Source organism: Agelaius tricolor, unplaced genomic scaffold (assembly GCF_023055355.1).
Source record: "Agelaius tricolor isolate 1412-34295 unplaced genomic scaffold, bAgeTri1.0.p SCAF_12, whole genome shotgun sequence".
In the NCBI taxonomy this organism is placed as follows: Eukaryota; Metazoa; Chordata; class Aves; order Passeriformes; family Icteridae; genus Agelaius; species Agelaius tricolor.
Window position 1 is genome coordinate 17,615,006 of NW_027269272.1, and position 16,233 is coordinate 17,631,238.

The 16,233-nt window shown below is 40.3% G+C and overlaps 1 protein-coding gene across 2 annotated transcripts; it reads right to left on the bottom strand.

Moving 5' to 3' along the window:
- Positions 1-1,210: 1,210 nt before the first annotated feature.
- Positions 1,211-15,745, bottom strand: LOC139595035 (cytochrome P450 2J6-like). Of its 2 annotated transcripts, XM_071437882.1 has the most exons (10): positions 13,758-15,745; positions 10,407-10,520; positions 8,855-9,017; positions 7,186-7,335; positions 6,442-6,602; positions 5,759-5,935; positions 4,865-5,006; positions 3,338-3,525; positions 2,787-2,928; positions 1,211-1,623 (listed from the first exon to the last, which is right to left on the bottom strand). In XM_071437882.1, exons 3-10 carry the CDS (start codon positions 8,964-8,966, stop codon positions 1,445-1,447), a joined length of 1,251 nt encoding a protein of 416 aa, XP_071293983.1. In that variant the 5' UTR covers positions 8,967-9,017; positions 10,407-10,520; positions 13,758-15,745; the 3' UTR covers positions 1,211-1,444. The 2 variants fall into 2 exon arrangements, with proteins under 2 accessions (XP_071293983.1, XP_071293982.1); XM_071437881.1 differs by lacking the exon at positions 13,758-15,745 and having other exon boundaries at positions 10,407-13,731.
- Positions 15,746-16,233: the final 488 nt, after the last annotated feature.

A 16,233-nucleotide genomic window follows, 5' to 3' on the forward strand; every position in this document is an offset into this window, starting at 1 on the left:
TGATAAGGTTTTGTAAGCTGTACTTGCTACAGCTTCCATGAAGAGAATTGAATGCCTGAGGAAGCAGGGGTTAGCTGCCTGACAGCTCAGAAGAACAGAAAGGTATCCCTCTAACAAGTGAATCCTCCTGCTCTCACTTTTTCCAGGAGAGCTGCTGGCCCATTCTCTTCTCCCCCTTCCTTTCAGCCCATGACACAATGGATAACCAGGGCAATGCCAACTAGTCCTTGAAGCATGCTTGTGATAGCAATTGTAAAGTCTTTTATTCAAGAAAGGAAGCTGGTAGAGCAACAGTAATCCTCACTCTGACCTTGGATTTTAAGTCTTATTGGGTGGGTAACAAGGCCAGTCTCACAGTGAGAGGGGCTACGCTCACCATCCACTAGCCCTGCTTGGGCACTGCTCCTGCCAGCTGCACCTTGCACAGTTCTTCCCTCAGCATGCATTGGGACTCAGCAGGCTCAGCTCAGCTGTCAGAAGGCTGCTTGTGTGCAGCTGCCTCTCTGATTACAGAAAACTCTCAAGAGCTTTGATTCTCCCACAGCTTTTGGAGAACGCCACATCAATATCTCCTGCCCTGCCCCTCCTTTGCAGGCAACAAGCTTTGCTGCTCAAGACTGCAAGGACTGCAAGCTGCCCCCTGAACTGTGCTTTGGGCATCAATGAAGAGACATGGCCAACCTAATCTGCTGTACATCATTGTCATTATAAACCCTGGCACGTGAGAGGACTCCCACCTTCACAAAATGCCTCTCAAATGCACAAGAGTATATGTCAAAAAAAAAAAAATATTTTCAGGCCAGCCCACTGCATTCCACCAGCAGTGGGGCTTCCCTCTGCAATTTCCAGCAGGCAATAGGAGGGCTTTGCCTTTGCTCTTGGCCTAAGTCACAAGCCTCACAGCCAAATGAGCAGTTGCTCTGTTGTCTCTCTTTTACTTCCAGTCTCAAGCACTCATCTGCCCGTGGCTCTTGGCTAAATAGACAAAGCTGCTCCCAGCAAGTTGAGATGCCCCTCCACAGCTTTGAGTTCCCATGCAACCACACCTGGGAGCTCTGGCAATGCCCAGAGCCACCACCTCCAGGAACAGCATTCCCACGACCATTCTGGATTTGAGAATGTAGGGGAAGGCTGCTCAGAGCCTGGCTCTGATGCTCCTCCTCCCTCCAGGAAGATTCTGTCGAGTTTCTAGTAAGACTAGACAGAGAAATAATTGTCTACATTTATTTCATTTGTAACACAGCAGAAAAAAAAATGAAGTACAGACACTTTCCAGACACAGGAAAAACAGAGTATTTTTTAGGCCTGGCTTCTAAAACATATAACACAACAAGGAGAGATTTACACTGAATTTGAGCTAAAAATGAGAACCATAAAGCTGCACAAATACCAGCACACTACCAAACCTGTGTCTGTGCCTCTTAAATCTCTAATGCTGAGCAACCTAGCGCAGAACTGCACAGAGCTTGTATGGATGGGGTTTCATGGTGCTCCCAAAGATAATGTCTGTGTTGATTTCCTTAACTCCTTCTGGTACAGTGAACTTGAATTTCTGCAACAGGCTGCAGAACATGATGAAAAGCTCCATCTTGGCCATTGTCTCTCCTGGACAAACACGGTGACCTGCAAGGGGTGAACAGAAAGAGAAGTCAGTCCCCACCAAGGTCTGCAACCAGCACCTGTTTCCCAGCTTTTCTCAGGCTCATCAAGGATCAAAGAGCTTTGCTGAATTTGACAATTTCCTCTCAGATTGAACTGGACTTACAACTGAGATTTCTGCAATTCATCTTTGCAGGATCTGCCCAGATTATAGAAAAGATACCAGAAATGCTTCTCAGAAGTTTCATTCTTGCTTTTTTAATCTACAGGACTTCCTAGTTTTATGAAAGGGATTTCTATCCTTTGATTCCAAATAAAAACAAGAAAGCATATTTAGGTTCCCTCATGGCTTCTGCTTAGTACAGGCTGACTTATCTTCCCTAATAACAGTGAAAAATCAGAAGACAGAGGACATTCTACACCTGATGAAACATTTTCCTACATAATGGTTTCAGCAAAAACAACATGTTAAAGAAAAATTTCTTCCCAATTTATTAATTAACTCTGTCCAGGATACAATTCCCAGAGACAGTGACAAACTCTGAAATGCAGTGGTCAGGTCATTCAATTTGGATGTGAGAAACCAATTCCTCTTCTGCCCAATTTAGACCAGAAACCTGAGCCTGACATTTTCCCATCTCAGCTGACAGCTCTGACAACCAGGCTATTCCCTCCTGGCATGATCCCCAAGAGCTTTTGTTTGTTTAAGCTTCTATAAACTCACACACTGGTGAAAGAGTGATTCCAGAAACTCCACAGGAAAGACATAGACTTCTGGATGTATTTGATCCAGCTTCTGGATCTCCCACTCATCTCTCTGCACTGATGAATATTTATACAAAATAAATCAGCTCCAGCACAGCAGCCTGCCACAGAATATCCACTGTAATGGCATAACCCAGCATATATAGAGGACCAAGGGCAACAGTGTAAGGACTCAAGTTCCTAAGTGATTGGGAATTCTGGGCCCTTACTCATTTTATCTTCATTGCATTTTCACAAAAATCTAGATCAAGTGTTTATACAATTTCCAAACAACTTATTTTTGCAGTCAAACATTTTTCTGGGCTGGGAAAACAATGTGCTCCTACAGTTTGGGGTTACACTCTCCTCTGGCCTTCTCCACAATGAAAATAACACAACTTCATCTAACCCACATGCCTGGGCTCAGCTCTCAGTGCACTCACCTGCTGAGAAGGCCAAGAAGGCCTCTCGGGTCACAAAATTTCCAGCCTTGTCCAAGAAATGGCCAGGGTTGAACTGGTGAGGTGTTTCCCAATAGTCAGGGTCAAAAAGAGCTGAGTCTACATTTGCCATGATTAGAGTGCCCTGAAAGGAAGGAAGAGGCAGTTGGCACAGTTCTATCTCTCACACATAAAGAATAAAAGGACACAAACTGATTCCAGCTATAATTCTGCACACAGAAAGGCAGTAGAAATGAAAGATTACATAATTAGGGGAAAAACAATAATCTCAAGGGCTGTGAGGGGTTTTTGTCAAAAAATAAATAAGCAAAGAAACTTCAGTACCTTGGGTTCAGGGATTTCCCTGTATGGCTTCATGTCTTTTTTTCCAGTCTGTTGGCAAATGCCATAGAATGTATGGTCTGCAGTTCTTTAGCACCATATCCTAAATCTAGTGAAATGATCTTCCTGTCCTGAACTGGAGGGGAAAGGGTTTAATGGTAAACCTTTACTGGTGGCCAAAGATCACATTAGAATAGAAGGGATATCTGTACCTTTGGAACATGATACCCCAGAACAGTGGTATCCTTCACAGCTTCTCTGGGAATTGTGATTAAAACAATGCTGCTGAAGCGGAGGACCTCATGAACCACAGCATTTGTGTATGGCAGCTTCTTCCGGTCCTCGTAGCAGATGAGATGGGAGGGAGTCAGAACAGCATCCAGCTCTTTCTGGACTTTGTCTAAAAAAATTAAAATATCCATTATAGAAGTAAGAACACTGTTTTGGATGAAACAGCTTTCATTTCCTTTTTGGAGTATAGTCGTGATAGAAACAATAACGATATACAAATAATTTATACTTACCATATCCTGAAGGTTAAATGCATTTGTATAAATGTATATATGTAATGCATTTATATTAATATAAATTTATACAAGTCATACATTTATACAAATGCATTTGTATAAATGTATGATTTGTATAAATCATAACCAGCTAGTTATGATTTTACTACACTCTGTTTTCTAGTTGATAGGTTTTATGTTCAGACCCTCTTTCCACAAGCCCAACAGATTTATGGAGCATTATATTTAAAAGAGGTGGAGAAAACTATAAGTATAACAAGACCTTATTATGACATCAATTCAATTAAGCTGTTGATTTTACTCCAGTCAAATACAGACTCACAGCACACTAATGACAGTGTTGCAAGCAAGCCACCAGATCAAGCTGACACATGTGCAATGCTGAGAACTGAAATAGGATCATATTACTAAATACCATCTACCATCACCAAATATTAATCTCTTTGGGCTGCTATCTAAGCTTACTAACTAACACACCTTATACCGTCTCAGATGGGGTCAGATTTCATACTTAAAACTTAGGCTAAGAGGAATTTTTTTCTTTATAATTTATCAGAATTTGAAGTGCATGTGTGTGCACAGGGCTCTGTTCTTCAAGCATTCTAGCACCACAAGCATGAAAAGAATTTCTAGCCCTCAGCCTGAGAGTCAAGAATATGTACTTGGTTTAGTAATTCATCACCTCTGAAAACTCTCTACCAAATCACCCAAAAATTTTGAAACTAGTGCGCAACTGTGATCTTGTCCAGAATTTCTGGATCATCTTTTTGTCTTCCTTCTCTGTTTAACATTCCCATGCATTAGAATAAATATATCTGTTTTACAGAAATTTGACTGATGTCCCAATTAATGAACTCAAATAATATAACCTTATTACACATGCTGGATGCCAGAAAAGCTTCACTTTGCCCTAACCCAAACTCTTATTCCACCTTGTGTGTTTTCAGCCTGTATCTTCCATTATATGCTTACAGTGCTGAAAGAGTCTGACAAAAATCAACAGGACCTAATACAGTATCAGAGCCTGAACATCCCTGAAATTATTTTAAAATCTCAGTCTGAAAAGTTTACTATATTGTCTTATTAAAAGCAAAGCTAAAAAATTATCTTTAAAGTAAGCTTGATCTTAAAAAAAAAAAAACTTGATCTTAGCCAAAAAAAAAAAAAATTGCTCTACTTTAATAATATCCATGCTTGTTTTGTGCTACTCACCTTGGATGTCAGGGTAAACCAACATATAGAGCAGAGCCCAGCGCAGAGTGGTGGCTGTGGTCTCTGAGCCACCCAGGAAAAGGTCAAAAACAGATTGCACCATGTTGTCTTCATCAAACGTAGAATTGGGGACATTTTTAGTCTACAAGTGTCAATGAGAAAGGTAAAATGGAGTATAGCTGTGTAATAGCAGTGAGACAGACAATTATCACTGTATCTAAAGGAACAAGATTTCTAGAGGACAAAGAAAACACAGATACTTGAGCAGAACACAGATATAGGCAAAGACTTTACTCGAATGAGTACAGTGATACTGTTAAATTACAGGTGCTGTTGAATGTGTCAGGTGTATAAGTCCTGTTGTGCTACCTTGTAAAGTGGCATGTTGATTTCTGTTAACTTCCACAGCAGAAAAACACATTTCTAGGTAGTTTTATCCCATCCATACCACTTCCAGCACATTTGCTAATTTCAGGAATCTGTCTAATATATAATGTTATCCTTTTAAAGATTTATGCTTTTTTCAGAGCACAGACTGACAACATTTAAAGATTGTCATGATACTCATACAGCACTACTAAGCACAAAAATAGTACAAAGCAAGAATCAGAATTCAGCAGCCACCTAAATACCTGCACCTGTTCAAGGTAATCCCTACTGCCTAGCCCTCACTAAGGATTCCAAAATATGATAACAAACCAATGTAAATAATTTGTACTTCTAGAAGAAGTTCTTGAACTAACTATTCAAAGTTCATATTTTGAGTTTGACAGCAGAGTTTTTAAGCTGTTCTTGCAGAGCTCTGTGGTAATGTTGTTGTGGGCAGACAACAGCAGGGAACCTATTATGGTTGGGTCTGTGTCATGGACAATGCACATAGCAATAATCACTCACTTTCTCTATCTGCTTCAGGTAAAAGTCAATGAAATCTTCTGGTTCATCTATTCTGCCTTTTTCCCTGTGGCTTTTGATTTCCTGCCTTACAAAGGAACGAATAAAATCCCGGGAAAATCTTGCTTTATGTAGAGGTCCTGGGAGGTGCTCTGCAAACCACGGTAACATTTCACACATCTGGAGAGCAAGAATTCAGCACAGAAGCAGTTAGTGACACTGTAGAGAAGCCTCGTGACAGAGATATAGCATGGACATTTTTGGTGCTAAACTGCTGAATTAATTGCTCTGAAAAAAATTCTGTGGCATCAAAAGAAATGTTTAGTACATAAACACACATTAAAATCACAAATTAGGGACAGCAAAGTTTCCACCCTAGATTTTTTCCCATCTTTACTATATAACTCCATTTGTATTTGCCCTGTTAATTCACCAACAAAATAATCTACTTTTGCAGATAGATGTATCAATATTCATAACTGAATAATGTCAAACCCAAAGCATTGCAGGTCCAGATCATATTCACAGTCAGAATATTTATCAGTATTCAATAATGCAATACTTCAATAATATACATACTGGTATAATTATATTGCAATAAATAATGAGCCAAATGATCAAATAAGTTGTTGCATGTTAGTAATATTCTAATAAGTAATATATAATCTCATTAGTAATATTCTCACATAATGAAAGTGGCTGTTCCCAAAAGCCACTATATAATCGAAGGCTTCAATCAGCTGGTGGAAGGTTTTATCCTCCAGGGAGAAACGATGTCCGAAAACCACAGCACAAATCACATTGGAGACAGCATGGACAATGGGGAAGGAAGGGTCCACAGCTTCTCCTGCAGACAGAGAAAAACATTCATCTCCAAAGCACTTCCTTCTCATCCTTTGCCATTTGGGAGAACAAGCTTACAGTGACATTTTGTAATAGATGTCCTCTATGATATTTATACTGTTACTCAGAAACACCCAAAACTCACTAGGAAATGTAACAAAAGATAAACCTCACTCCAAAATGAGGACAGGAAAGCCTCAAATCTTTAACTCCTGGTCTTGTTTTTTTAATTTGCTTTCTGCTTTGCTTTGTTTTTTAATCTCAATCTTGGTGTTGATCCCAAAATACAAACTGCTGAGGTCCAATAATCTCAAGGGTTCAGAGGGGGTTTTGTCAAAAAGTAAGCAAAGAAATTTCTGTATTTTGGGTTCAGAGATGTCTCTGCTGTTTCCTTCATGTTTCTTTTTCCAGTCTGTTAGCAAATGCCATGGAATGTGTGGTCTGCAGTCCTTTAGCACCTTATCCTAAATCTGCAAATCTAAGGTGTGCTTCCAAATCTATTCTATTGAGTAACTAAAGTAGTGTTAACCCTTAGAGTCAAGCAGTCTGTACTGTGTGTGCCCCCAAGCTCTGTGTCAATGCCATACCCTCCTTGTCTCTGAAGAACTCCACCAGGTAACGGGCCTCGGTTTGTATCCCGCGCTCCATTCCTTTATTCCCCATTCCCAGTTTTCGGAGAGTTACAATTCCAAAATGTCTCTGTTGTTTCCAGATGAGACCATTTGAGACCAAGATACCTTTAACCATCAAGAATTAATTTTATGTCATAATAAAGTTCATACAATTGTAGATGATAAACACAGTAAGAGTCATCTTCTCATCATGCTATCACTCAGAGAGGGGGGACACATCAGGGCAGTGTTCTTTGAATTGAATGTTGTTAGAGGCTGAGAAAACACCTTGGTTAAGACATTACCATCCCTGCAAAAAAAAAACTTTCTTGGACCTCTGAACTCACACACCTGCCTTCCAAACCTAGTCCGATTCTTTCTGAAGCATCTGTCTCAGGTCTTTGAGGGATCCTGTTCTACCAGGATCTTTATACCAAATATTGAGTTCTCATCCTGGAAAGGTCCCTTCTGGAAAGACAATGAAGCCAGGGCAAGAACCACTCAGCCAAAATGAGAAGGAAAAATAGGCTTTAGCCAATCTGCAAACAGCTTCTTAAGATCAAGAGTTTCTGTGGGACGGAAAGGAATCCCAGGCTGCTCTGCTGTGAGTCTGTGTTCTAGCCGAGACCACCCAGCATGAACCATTTAATCTGCTTGGTGGGGAAATTCCCTTCACAAGTCTAGCCTGCACTTCCCCCTGGGAAAGCCAGCTTGCTCCCTGAGACAGCTGCTTCATTAGAGACTGGGACAGCTCTCCCCTATTCCTTCTGCTGTCCTGGGAACCAGGGACAGGCAGGTGGTATCTGTGCTGCAGTCACAAACTTGCAGCTGAGCTGCAGCTGTTGGTTAAAGCCATCCCTGCTACAAATTAAGAGTTTTAGGGCATGTGTCACAACCCAGCTACTTTTCTCCACAGCACCCCGATAAAAAGTGGCAATACAGATCCTTCCAAATGGACTGAAATTGCCCCAGACTTAAAAATCTCTATACTTTAAAGTAGTGTTTCGCTACTTACACTGGCTAGTATTACAAATTAAAGCTTTCCAGACAGTAGTTCACATTAAACAAATCCTGACTGAGGGTAAAGGCATCTGCTGTACATTCTCTGGATAAGAGGCTGATGGAAACAAGTTCAATTATTTCTGTTTTAAACATATCAGTATCCTTATTCTCTCTCCACTGTGATTCAGCAGTGTTTGTGATAAGACAATACAACACTTTCAACACTGGCTAATAAATTTAAAGCTCCACTGACCTTCCTGTGACTTTGTACTTCAGAGCAAGACTTGATCAAAGTTCCGTATATGCTTTCCTTACAGCAGCCTTTGCTGTAAACAAACAACTGGGAGCATAAAGATCTACTTTAGTCTCAGCTTGCCAAGGAGGCTGCAGGCTCAGGATTATTTCAAATCAGGGCATGCAGACAACACTAAGAATGTTGCCCATGCTGCTCTGATAAGATTCTGAAATACATGTATGACAGTGGGATTTGGAGACCATTTAGGATGATGCTTCAAGATAATATGATTCACCTTGAGCAGACAGAAGAAGTCAGTTGGGAACTAAGGGTTTTTCAGTAAGAAAAACACAAGAGGAAACAAAGACAGTCAAGGGTGAAGTCCTTCCAGAGACATGAACATCTTACCCTTTCCACCTGCCATTTGGTTGAAAGTGTAGGTCTGCAGTCGCCCCGAAACATCCTCCGAGTTGTTGGTGAGACCATTCTTCACAGCTTGGAACCCATAGAGCACCACCATAGGTCTGTGACCCAACCACAGGGTGCAGATGTTGCCATAGGTTTTTGCCAGCTGCAGGTAAGATTAGTGCCCAAAAAAACCCCATGGGAGAAACATCAAAGAACATGCACACACTATGGGCTGCTGTCTTCAGCACAACGTTGCTCAGGGGTTCAGCAGGTGAAAAGGGACAGTGGCTGTTTTGTGGTGGGGGTGCTTTCCACAAGAAGGGTCTGGGCTCTCTCTGGGAACACAACACCCACAGAAATGTAAGCAATGAAAGAATAAATGGTCCTTTTCTAGAATTTGGCCTGGGTTACCTTTGCAATACCAACCACAGGGTAAATGCCCTTGAATGTTTATGGAGCTGTACAAGGTTTCCTATGAAATTCCACCCGCCCATTCTTGGTTACATTTTTCAACTCCATATTTCATTGACTCAGACAACATCCAGAATTTCTTGAAATTATGAATTCCAGAACTCCCCTTCTAGAGTTCTAAGTACTGCAGATTTCACATTTCAATGGCAAGAACTCTTCCCATCTTATACTGAAATACTAACAACTGAGGCATCTAAGCATAGATGCCATCTCTGGGTACTGATGGTGACTGCTCTCAGGCAATGCCATGGGTATTCTGCAAGGACAAAGTCCCTGATGCTTGACCAAGAACCAGTGCAGATCTGTCCTCTCGTAGTCATTAACACGTACCCATCAGAAAATTTTAGCATCATGCTCATTAAGCTCCCTTCAGCTGCAGCCAGGTACCCTCTGACCTGCAAGTTGCACTTAGCACTTAAGGAAAGGCAGCAATTTGAAAAATATATTAACACATTGGGTTCTCTTGTGATATTTTGGCTCAGTGGAGGATGTTGAAAACTGAAAGAATCTGTATTAGCAGGCTTAGCATGGAGCTCATTCTTCCCATCAATTATTTCCTTTCACCATTATTTACATCTTTAGTTTATCTGCAAAGAGTACATCCCAGAATGGACTTCAGAGAAACAATGGATGAAAGGATTTGGCTGCATATGGGATACAATCTTCTTTCCATTCCATGAGAGCAGAAGATATTCTGGTTCAAGACACCTCTGAATTCAAGACACCTAGTTTAAAATTATTTTCAATATATGCCTATGATGGGAAATCTGAGAATGATTGTTTTCTTTCAAGGCCAAAGATTCCCTTAAAAATAGAAGTATTTTCTGTGGCAAAATTACTATATTCAGTTCTGTTTAAGTTGCACACATATATGAATGAGTCTTTCACATGAAATTATTAGGCTTTTACATGAATTAGACTGTCTGCAGGATTTTTACCTTAACTTGTTTAGGCACTTCACTTCCACAAATCACCTTCTCTCAGGGTTCTCCCTGTTACTACATCAGCCTAACAACAACCACCACCATTTTTTCCAGGTTTTTCCTCAATAGCTCTTTAGTTCACATCTGCAAATACATACCTTTTTCAGGCTCCTGTGATCAGCTCTAAAGTTTATCCACCAGACACTTCCAATGATGGGAAATGGGATTGGCCCAGGAGGAAATCCACGACTCTTCCATTGCAAATTCAGGAACTGTGCACTCAGAAGAAACAAAACCAGGGATATGAAAATTACACTTATCATCATTTCACACTTCCAAACTCGTATTATAAAATTGCTACAAATACGTCTGTTGAAATTGTTCTTTTGAACTCTTCCCTGTCACATTGAAGATTTCTGAATTTTCACCCCTTCTTTCCTACCACTCTTCCTGATCCAAGAGAATGAGGATTATTTCCATTCTTGAGTGTTATTTAATACATCACTGTGCTGCAATATGCTAATTTATACCATTATTTTAAGATCCAGCAGAGGCTGGGTCAGAGAAGGTGGGAACCTCAGCCAGAAACATCCTCTTGAGCAATCAGTTTGAGGAACATGTCACTCAAAATACTGACTACATGCATGCCAAGAACTCAGGTACAAAGCTGTAAGCTGTCAGATGAGGGCAGCAATACTCATCAGGTAGCCTTCTTGCGGCAGAGGTAAAAGTAAGCAACCAGTAGCCTTGTACAACAGTGGGTGGAGATGCAGACTTGGGAACCAAGAGCAATGAAGGGTTGTAATTTGAATTCTCACAGTAAACAATACAGATGAACTGCAAATAGCACAGTGAAGAATCAAACATAACTAGTGCTATTGGCAAAAAGTGTAACAGACCTCACATTAAACTACATTTTGAGGCTGAATTCTTGTCCCCCATAAGGCTTTATGAATTAGTTTCTGCCTCATCTCAGTAGCAGGAGTTCTGCTCAGCAGAATTAATTCCAGACCCTGTAATTCTTTGCTTTATTTTTAATTCACAGCACCTGAAGCAGCACATGCAAAGACCTCAACACAAAAAAAACTCCCTACAAAGAGGAGCAGTTCTTAGAAGATTACTAGAATGGAATCTGGTGGAATAGGCTGTTTGGGATGTTGGTACCAAGCTGCCTTATGAAGAACAGCAGACCTTATAGGGATGGGGCTATGCAGTGCTCCCCAAAGGAGTGCCTTTAATTCCATCAGACGGGGAGAATCTAAACATCTGCAAAAGGCTGCAGAAGACAAAGAACTCCATATGTGCTGACTGCTTGCCCAAAAATATACATAGCCCCGCAGAAAGAACACAAGAAGGCAATTACTGATCTTAATTGCTGTTTCCACCACACCCCCACTGTCTTGCCTGTGCTTTCTCTGAGGCTGTTGTTCCTCTCACAGCAGAAATGTCCCTGCAGGCTGTCATTCTGTCTCAAGATTTGCTGTCTAAAAAAACCTCAACTTATCCTCACAACTCCACTTGCATAATCCACTGGTGTCACTGACCAGCTGGCAGAAAGGACATCAGGCATGTTTTGAAAGTTTTTTTCACATTTTATTCAACTCATCCAAGTTCTTCAGTAGCATTCAAGGCACCTATGTCAATCACTGTTGACAAGGGCAAGAACACTTCCCTGGAGAAAAAAATCCTTCCTTACACAGTAACTAATCTGGGTTGGATTCCAGAAATTTCTTCCAGTGCTCAGGAATCAGTTGCAATATATATCAAATATATTTGCAATAACCACACTGTCCTCCAGGAAAGAACGAGTTGGTCCTAGGCTGTCTCTAAACCTCTGTCCCTGGCAAATTCATCTGAACAAATCTTAGCTCCAATTTTCTGTTCTGTCCACAGCTGACATTCCAAGTGCAGCATCTGGGCTAATAGATACTGCTCTGGAAAACTGCCAAAAAGAATGCTGAGGCTGCAAATACTCAAACATTAGGAAATGCCAGAAGGAAAACTGTCTGTACAACATTAATTATTTCTTCCTGACACTTCAGTGAGAAAAGGGTATGTGCTATGGTTCATTTATGAAATTCTTGTCTCTGTTCAGCTCTTCTGCAGCTGACTGCAGAACACTGCCAAGATTACACAGCGCTTCACAAACCAGGGAGACTGAAAGGGCACCAGGCCTTGGTAGCTCCCACACCATCAGGACATAGAACACCACAGCACTGGTGCAAGGTCTGCATTGCTTTCACCTAAAGAGCACTGCATTACAACACCTCAACAGGCAAAACTGACCAACCAAACAGCCCAAACAGAACAAACAACAATGATAACAATGGGAAAACAAAAAGAGGAATTTTTACAGCAGTTGCTTTCCTTCCTAATAGCTAGAGCTCATGCTTTTTCTAGTTCTGCTCTCACTGCATGCCAGTGATGCCAAAAAGTTGGTAAATGTCTGTAAGATTAGATATACCAACTGGTTTTATTTTGAGATGACTATGTATTACTAGCAGGAAGAGAAGGTGATGAATGCTACGATTAATTGTAATACAGATTGATAGAATTTAAATGAACTCAATCAATGTGTGTGAATTGCAGGACTTAAGTGCATGAATTAAGGACTAAAATACAAATAAAATAATTGTGAGATCAAGCAGGTAGAGGCAGGTGTTTACAGAGAAGCTTTCTGCAAGTTGTTTTGGGGAAAATCAGTTTTCCTTGCTTCATTATTTGTGAATAGCACCTCTCCATGCAAGCCTTACTCATTATTATCTAACAAATACTGTCACAAAGGCTCCTTGGCAGAGATGGAAGATGTTTAGACAGCTCAGAAAACCCTTTTTTCTAATGAAGGCTTTAGAGCAGAGGAGTAGGAAGAAAATACAGGGAAAGACCAGAACAGAAACAATCGTACCTGCCATCTACAACTTGACTTTCATTAGTCAACCTTCAAGCTCTTTCAAAAAGTGAACATCAGGGTTGATTAGGCCCAGAGAGATAAAGCAAGTTCATGAGAGTCACAGACAAGCTATGAACAAATCTAAGAACAGAATCTGAAGTTCAAGTCCCATTCCAGTACTTTGTCTATGCAAACTAAAAGCTCATCAATCTTCAAGTCCCAACAAAACAGACAGCAGGAGGTAAAACCCTATATACTTTATTTATAATGCATGTCAGCAAAGTTCTCTTTTCCTGAACTGAACACAGAATGGGAATTTCTTTGGCTCACATTTCCCAGTCTTGTGCTCACTCCAGCTGTGCTGTAAGCCATGTTCTCCCTCTCTGTGTTTGCCGGGACACAGAGTGTCAGTGTAACTCTCCTCCCTCAGAGAACTTCTGATGCCTCCAATCAATTAACAGTTCCTGTTATGGAGCTCTTGAAAGATCAGGGAGTGCAGGGGAGGAAGAGACAGCTAAGTTGAGAAACCCAAATTAGTGTCTCCACTGGAAGGCAAGGGGGAAAGAACAACAACAAAAAACAAACCCGCAAACAAATCCCAAAACCATCTTAGCAATACCTGTGCTGTTTAGCTCGAGGCCAGGCCAGGCAGCAAGAACACCAGGCTGTGTTTTCTAATACATCTGTCCCTGCAACAGATGAAAAACAAGCCCTGGTTGTCTGTGAGAGCAGATGACACGCTCTGGGCAGAGGTGTGCCAGAAGCCCTTTCCACTCCCAGTATGCACATTTATCCTTTGCTTCACACCATCCTAATGATGTTCTTCTTTGCTTCCCACTCCTGTGGCCTGAAACCTTCATTGCAAAAGCAGATTTCCTCATCTGCTCAAAACAATCCAACTTAATATCTGCCATCTTAATTGGAGATGCAGCTCTTGCAATAGTATTTGTGTCAGAGGAGATCGAGCAAGATTTATGTGAACAGCTACTACTCACATGTACTGAAAATATAAAAATACACAGTATTGAAACAGCTTCCTTGCTTTTTCTCTCCTTGTGAACTTCATCCCAAGCTTTTGTGAAATAACTCTGCCTCAGTGTATTTCAATTTGCCCACAGCTCTCACCTAGCATCAGGAAAACACACTGCCCACAGTGTTCAAAGGATCATACTCAGTGTAACACTCCTGGTGGGCCCAGACTTATTCAGCTGGACCCAGATTTCTCTTACATGAAGACCTTTTCTTTCTTTTTGTTTTCTTTTCTTAAGTTGCATCATAATCACTGTTATTAATAGGCAACTTCATGGCTTAACTCATCCTAATTCTGGTAATTTTAAGTGTATAAATCATACCCCCACTGATGGGCGTGAGAGCATCAAGAGCTTTCAGGGGTCCTGAACTGTTGCAAAACTTGCAAACTTGACAAGTGATTCTGTGCACAAATAAGAAATAGGACAGCACTCACTTCCTTTAAACCAGACAGGACCAACTGGATGAATTGGGAAGAAATAAAACAAATGAAGAAATGAAGTCCTGATGCACACAAGCAGCAAGCAAAGTTAGTTAGATAGTTTCATCAAGTAACTAATTTTAAAGTCTCAAATAGCAGCAAAATCTGAAAAAAAAGGGTGGATAAATAACTGCTCAATAGCATTACTCAGTAACACTGCAATTTTTGATATACATATGGAACTGTCATGATTGGCTGAAAAAACCATAAAAGTTGTTGAATTTCAAATTGCTTCCCTCAGTTTTTTCTCCGTTTAACTCTTCAATTGTAAGACTCATAGAACCATGCTGCTGAATTTTTTTCTGTTTCCATTTCTCTGCCCAAAAACCTAAACAAACAGATAACAGAGGCACACAGTCATGGTCCTTGGCCTCTGCTGGCTGCTCCACTTCCACACTTCTTGCAAAAGCAGCTGCACATGCAGCACACTAAAGCAGAAGTGTTGCATGGAACTGCACAGAGAAGTTGAGGGGTGGCTGCTCAGGAAGGTAAGGTAAGAAAATGCTGCAATGTCACTGCTGCCCTGTGAAACTGCCCCTGTGTTTCTGTTGGAACCTGAAGTTATTACATCCACCCCAGAAAAAAAGACCAGTTGTCATCTACACATTTTTCAAGACTGAATCATGCAAGATTGTATTTACCACCATTTCTTTTACCAACCCCCACACACAAAAAAAATGAGCTGATTAGAAAATTAACTGAAATGAGTGTCCATGCCTGTAATTCTCAGATTCTTGAAGCTTAATTCAGTTCTTAAGAAGCCCATGGATAGCGCTAAACCTTTATATTTCAGGTTCATAACATACATTGATTCCAATCAATAACCTTGATTTTGCAGAAACATTTTGAGCTGAAAAGTGCAGACTAAAAAATTCAGCAAGAATTTTTTTCCCGCTCAGAGAAATTATGATAAAACATTGAAACAGACAACTTCTACAGTTGTATGGATTTCCTTAATCTCCTATTTAGTCTTGAAGATAACATTAGCTAGGTTCTTGAACAAAGTGTTGAAAAATACTGCGTAATATATCAGTAAGTATGAAAAGTAAGTCTCAAGTTAAAGTTTGCTACACACTAGTACAAATCTCTCTGGTAAACTTATGGGATCCACAAATCAGTAAGGATTAAAAGTTTTTCCTGTTTCTTCCATTTCTTTGTTCTTTTCTGCAGATTTAATAGAACATGTGCATAGTTTCAGCTGCAAAATTTGAACCAGAAGATTTTAAAACTTAGCATAAAATTAAAAATTTTTAAAAAGAAAAGTTAGAAAGCATCATATAATCTGATGGATAGAAAAATAATCTCTAACTAGTGTTCACATAATATCATAACCTAGGATATGATAAAAGGTGAAAGAAGATACTCTTCAAATTATTAAATTACCTTTTATTTTTCTTATTAAAGACAATAATTGAGATTTATGCTGCATGAACTCATTCTTTTACACCTCAGAGACTCAGATATTGTGTAGATGTTTCTTCTTCTGTAAGTAACCACACAATAACTGTAGTATTTCAGAATGACAATAACTAATGCATTTCAATGTTTAACTACATGAAACTGCCTGAGGTGTTACCATTATGCA

Coding starts and splice junctions, on each gene's coding strand:
- LOC139595035 (XM_071437881.1), bottom strand. CDS start 10,574: ATGATGATAAGTGTAATTTTCATATCCCTGGTTTTGTTTCTTCTGAGT. Junction 7,336..8,854: donor CCAAATGGCAGGTGGAAAGG/GTAAGATGTTCA, acceptor TGATGGTTAAAG/GTATCTTGGTCTCAAATGGT. Junction 1,624..2,786: donor CTTCTTGGCCTTCTCAGCAG/GTGAGTGCACTG, acceptor CACCCCTTGCAG/GTCACCGTGTTTGTCCAGGA.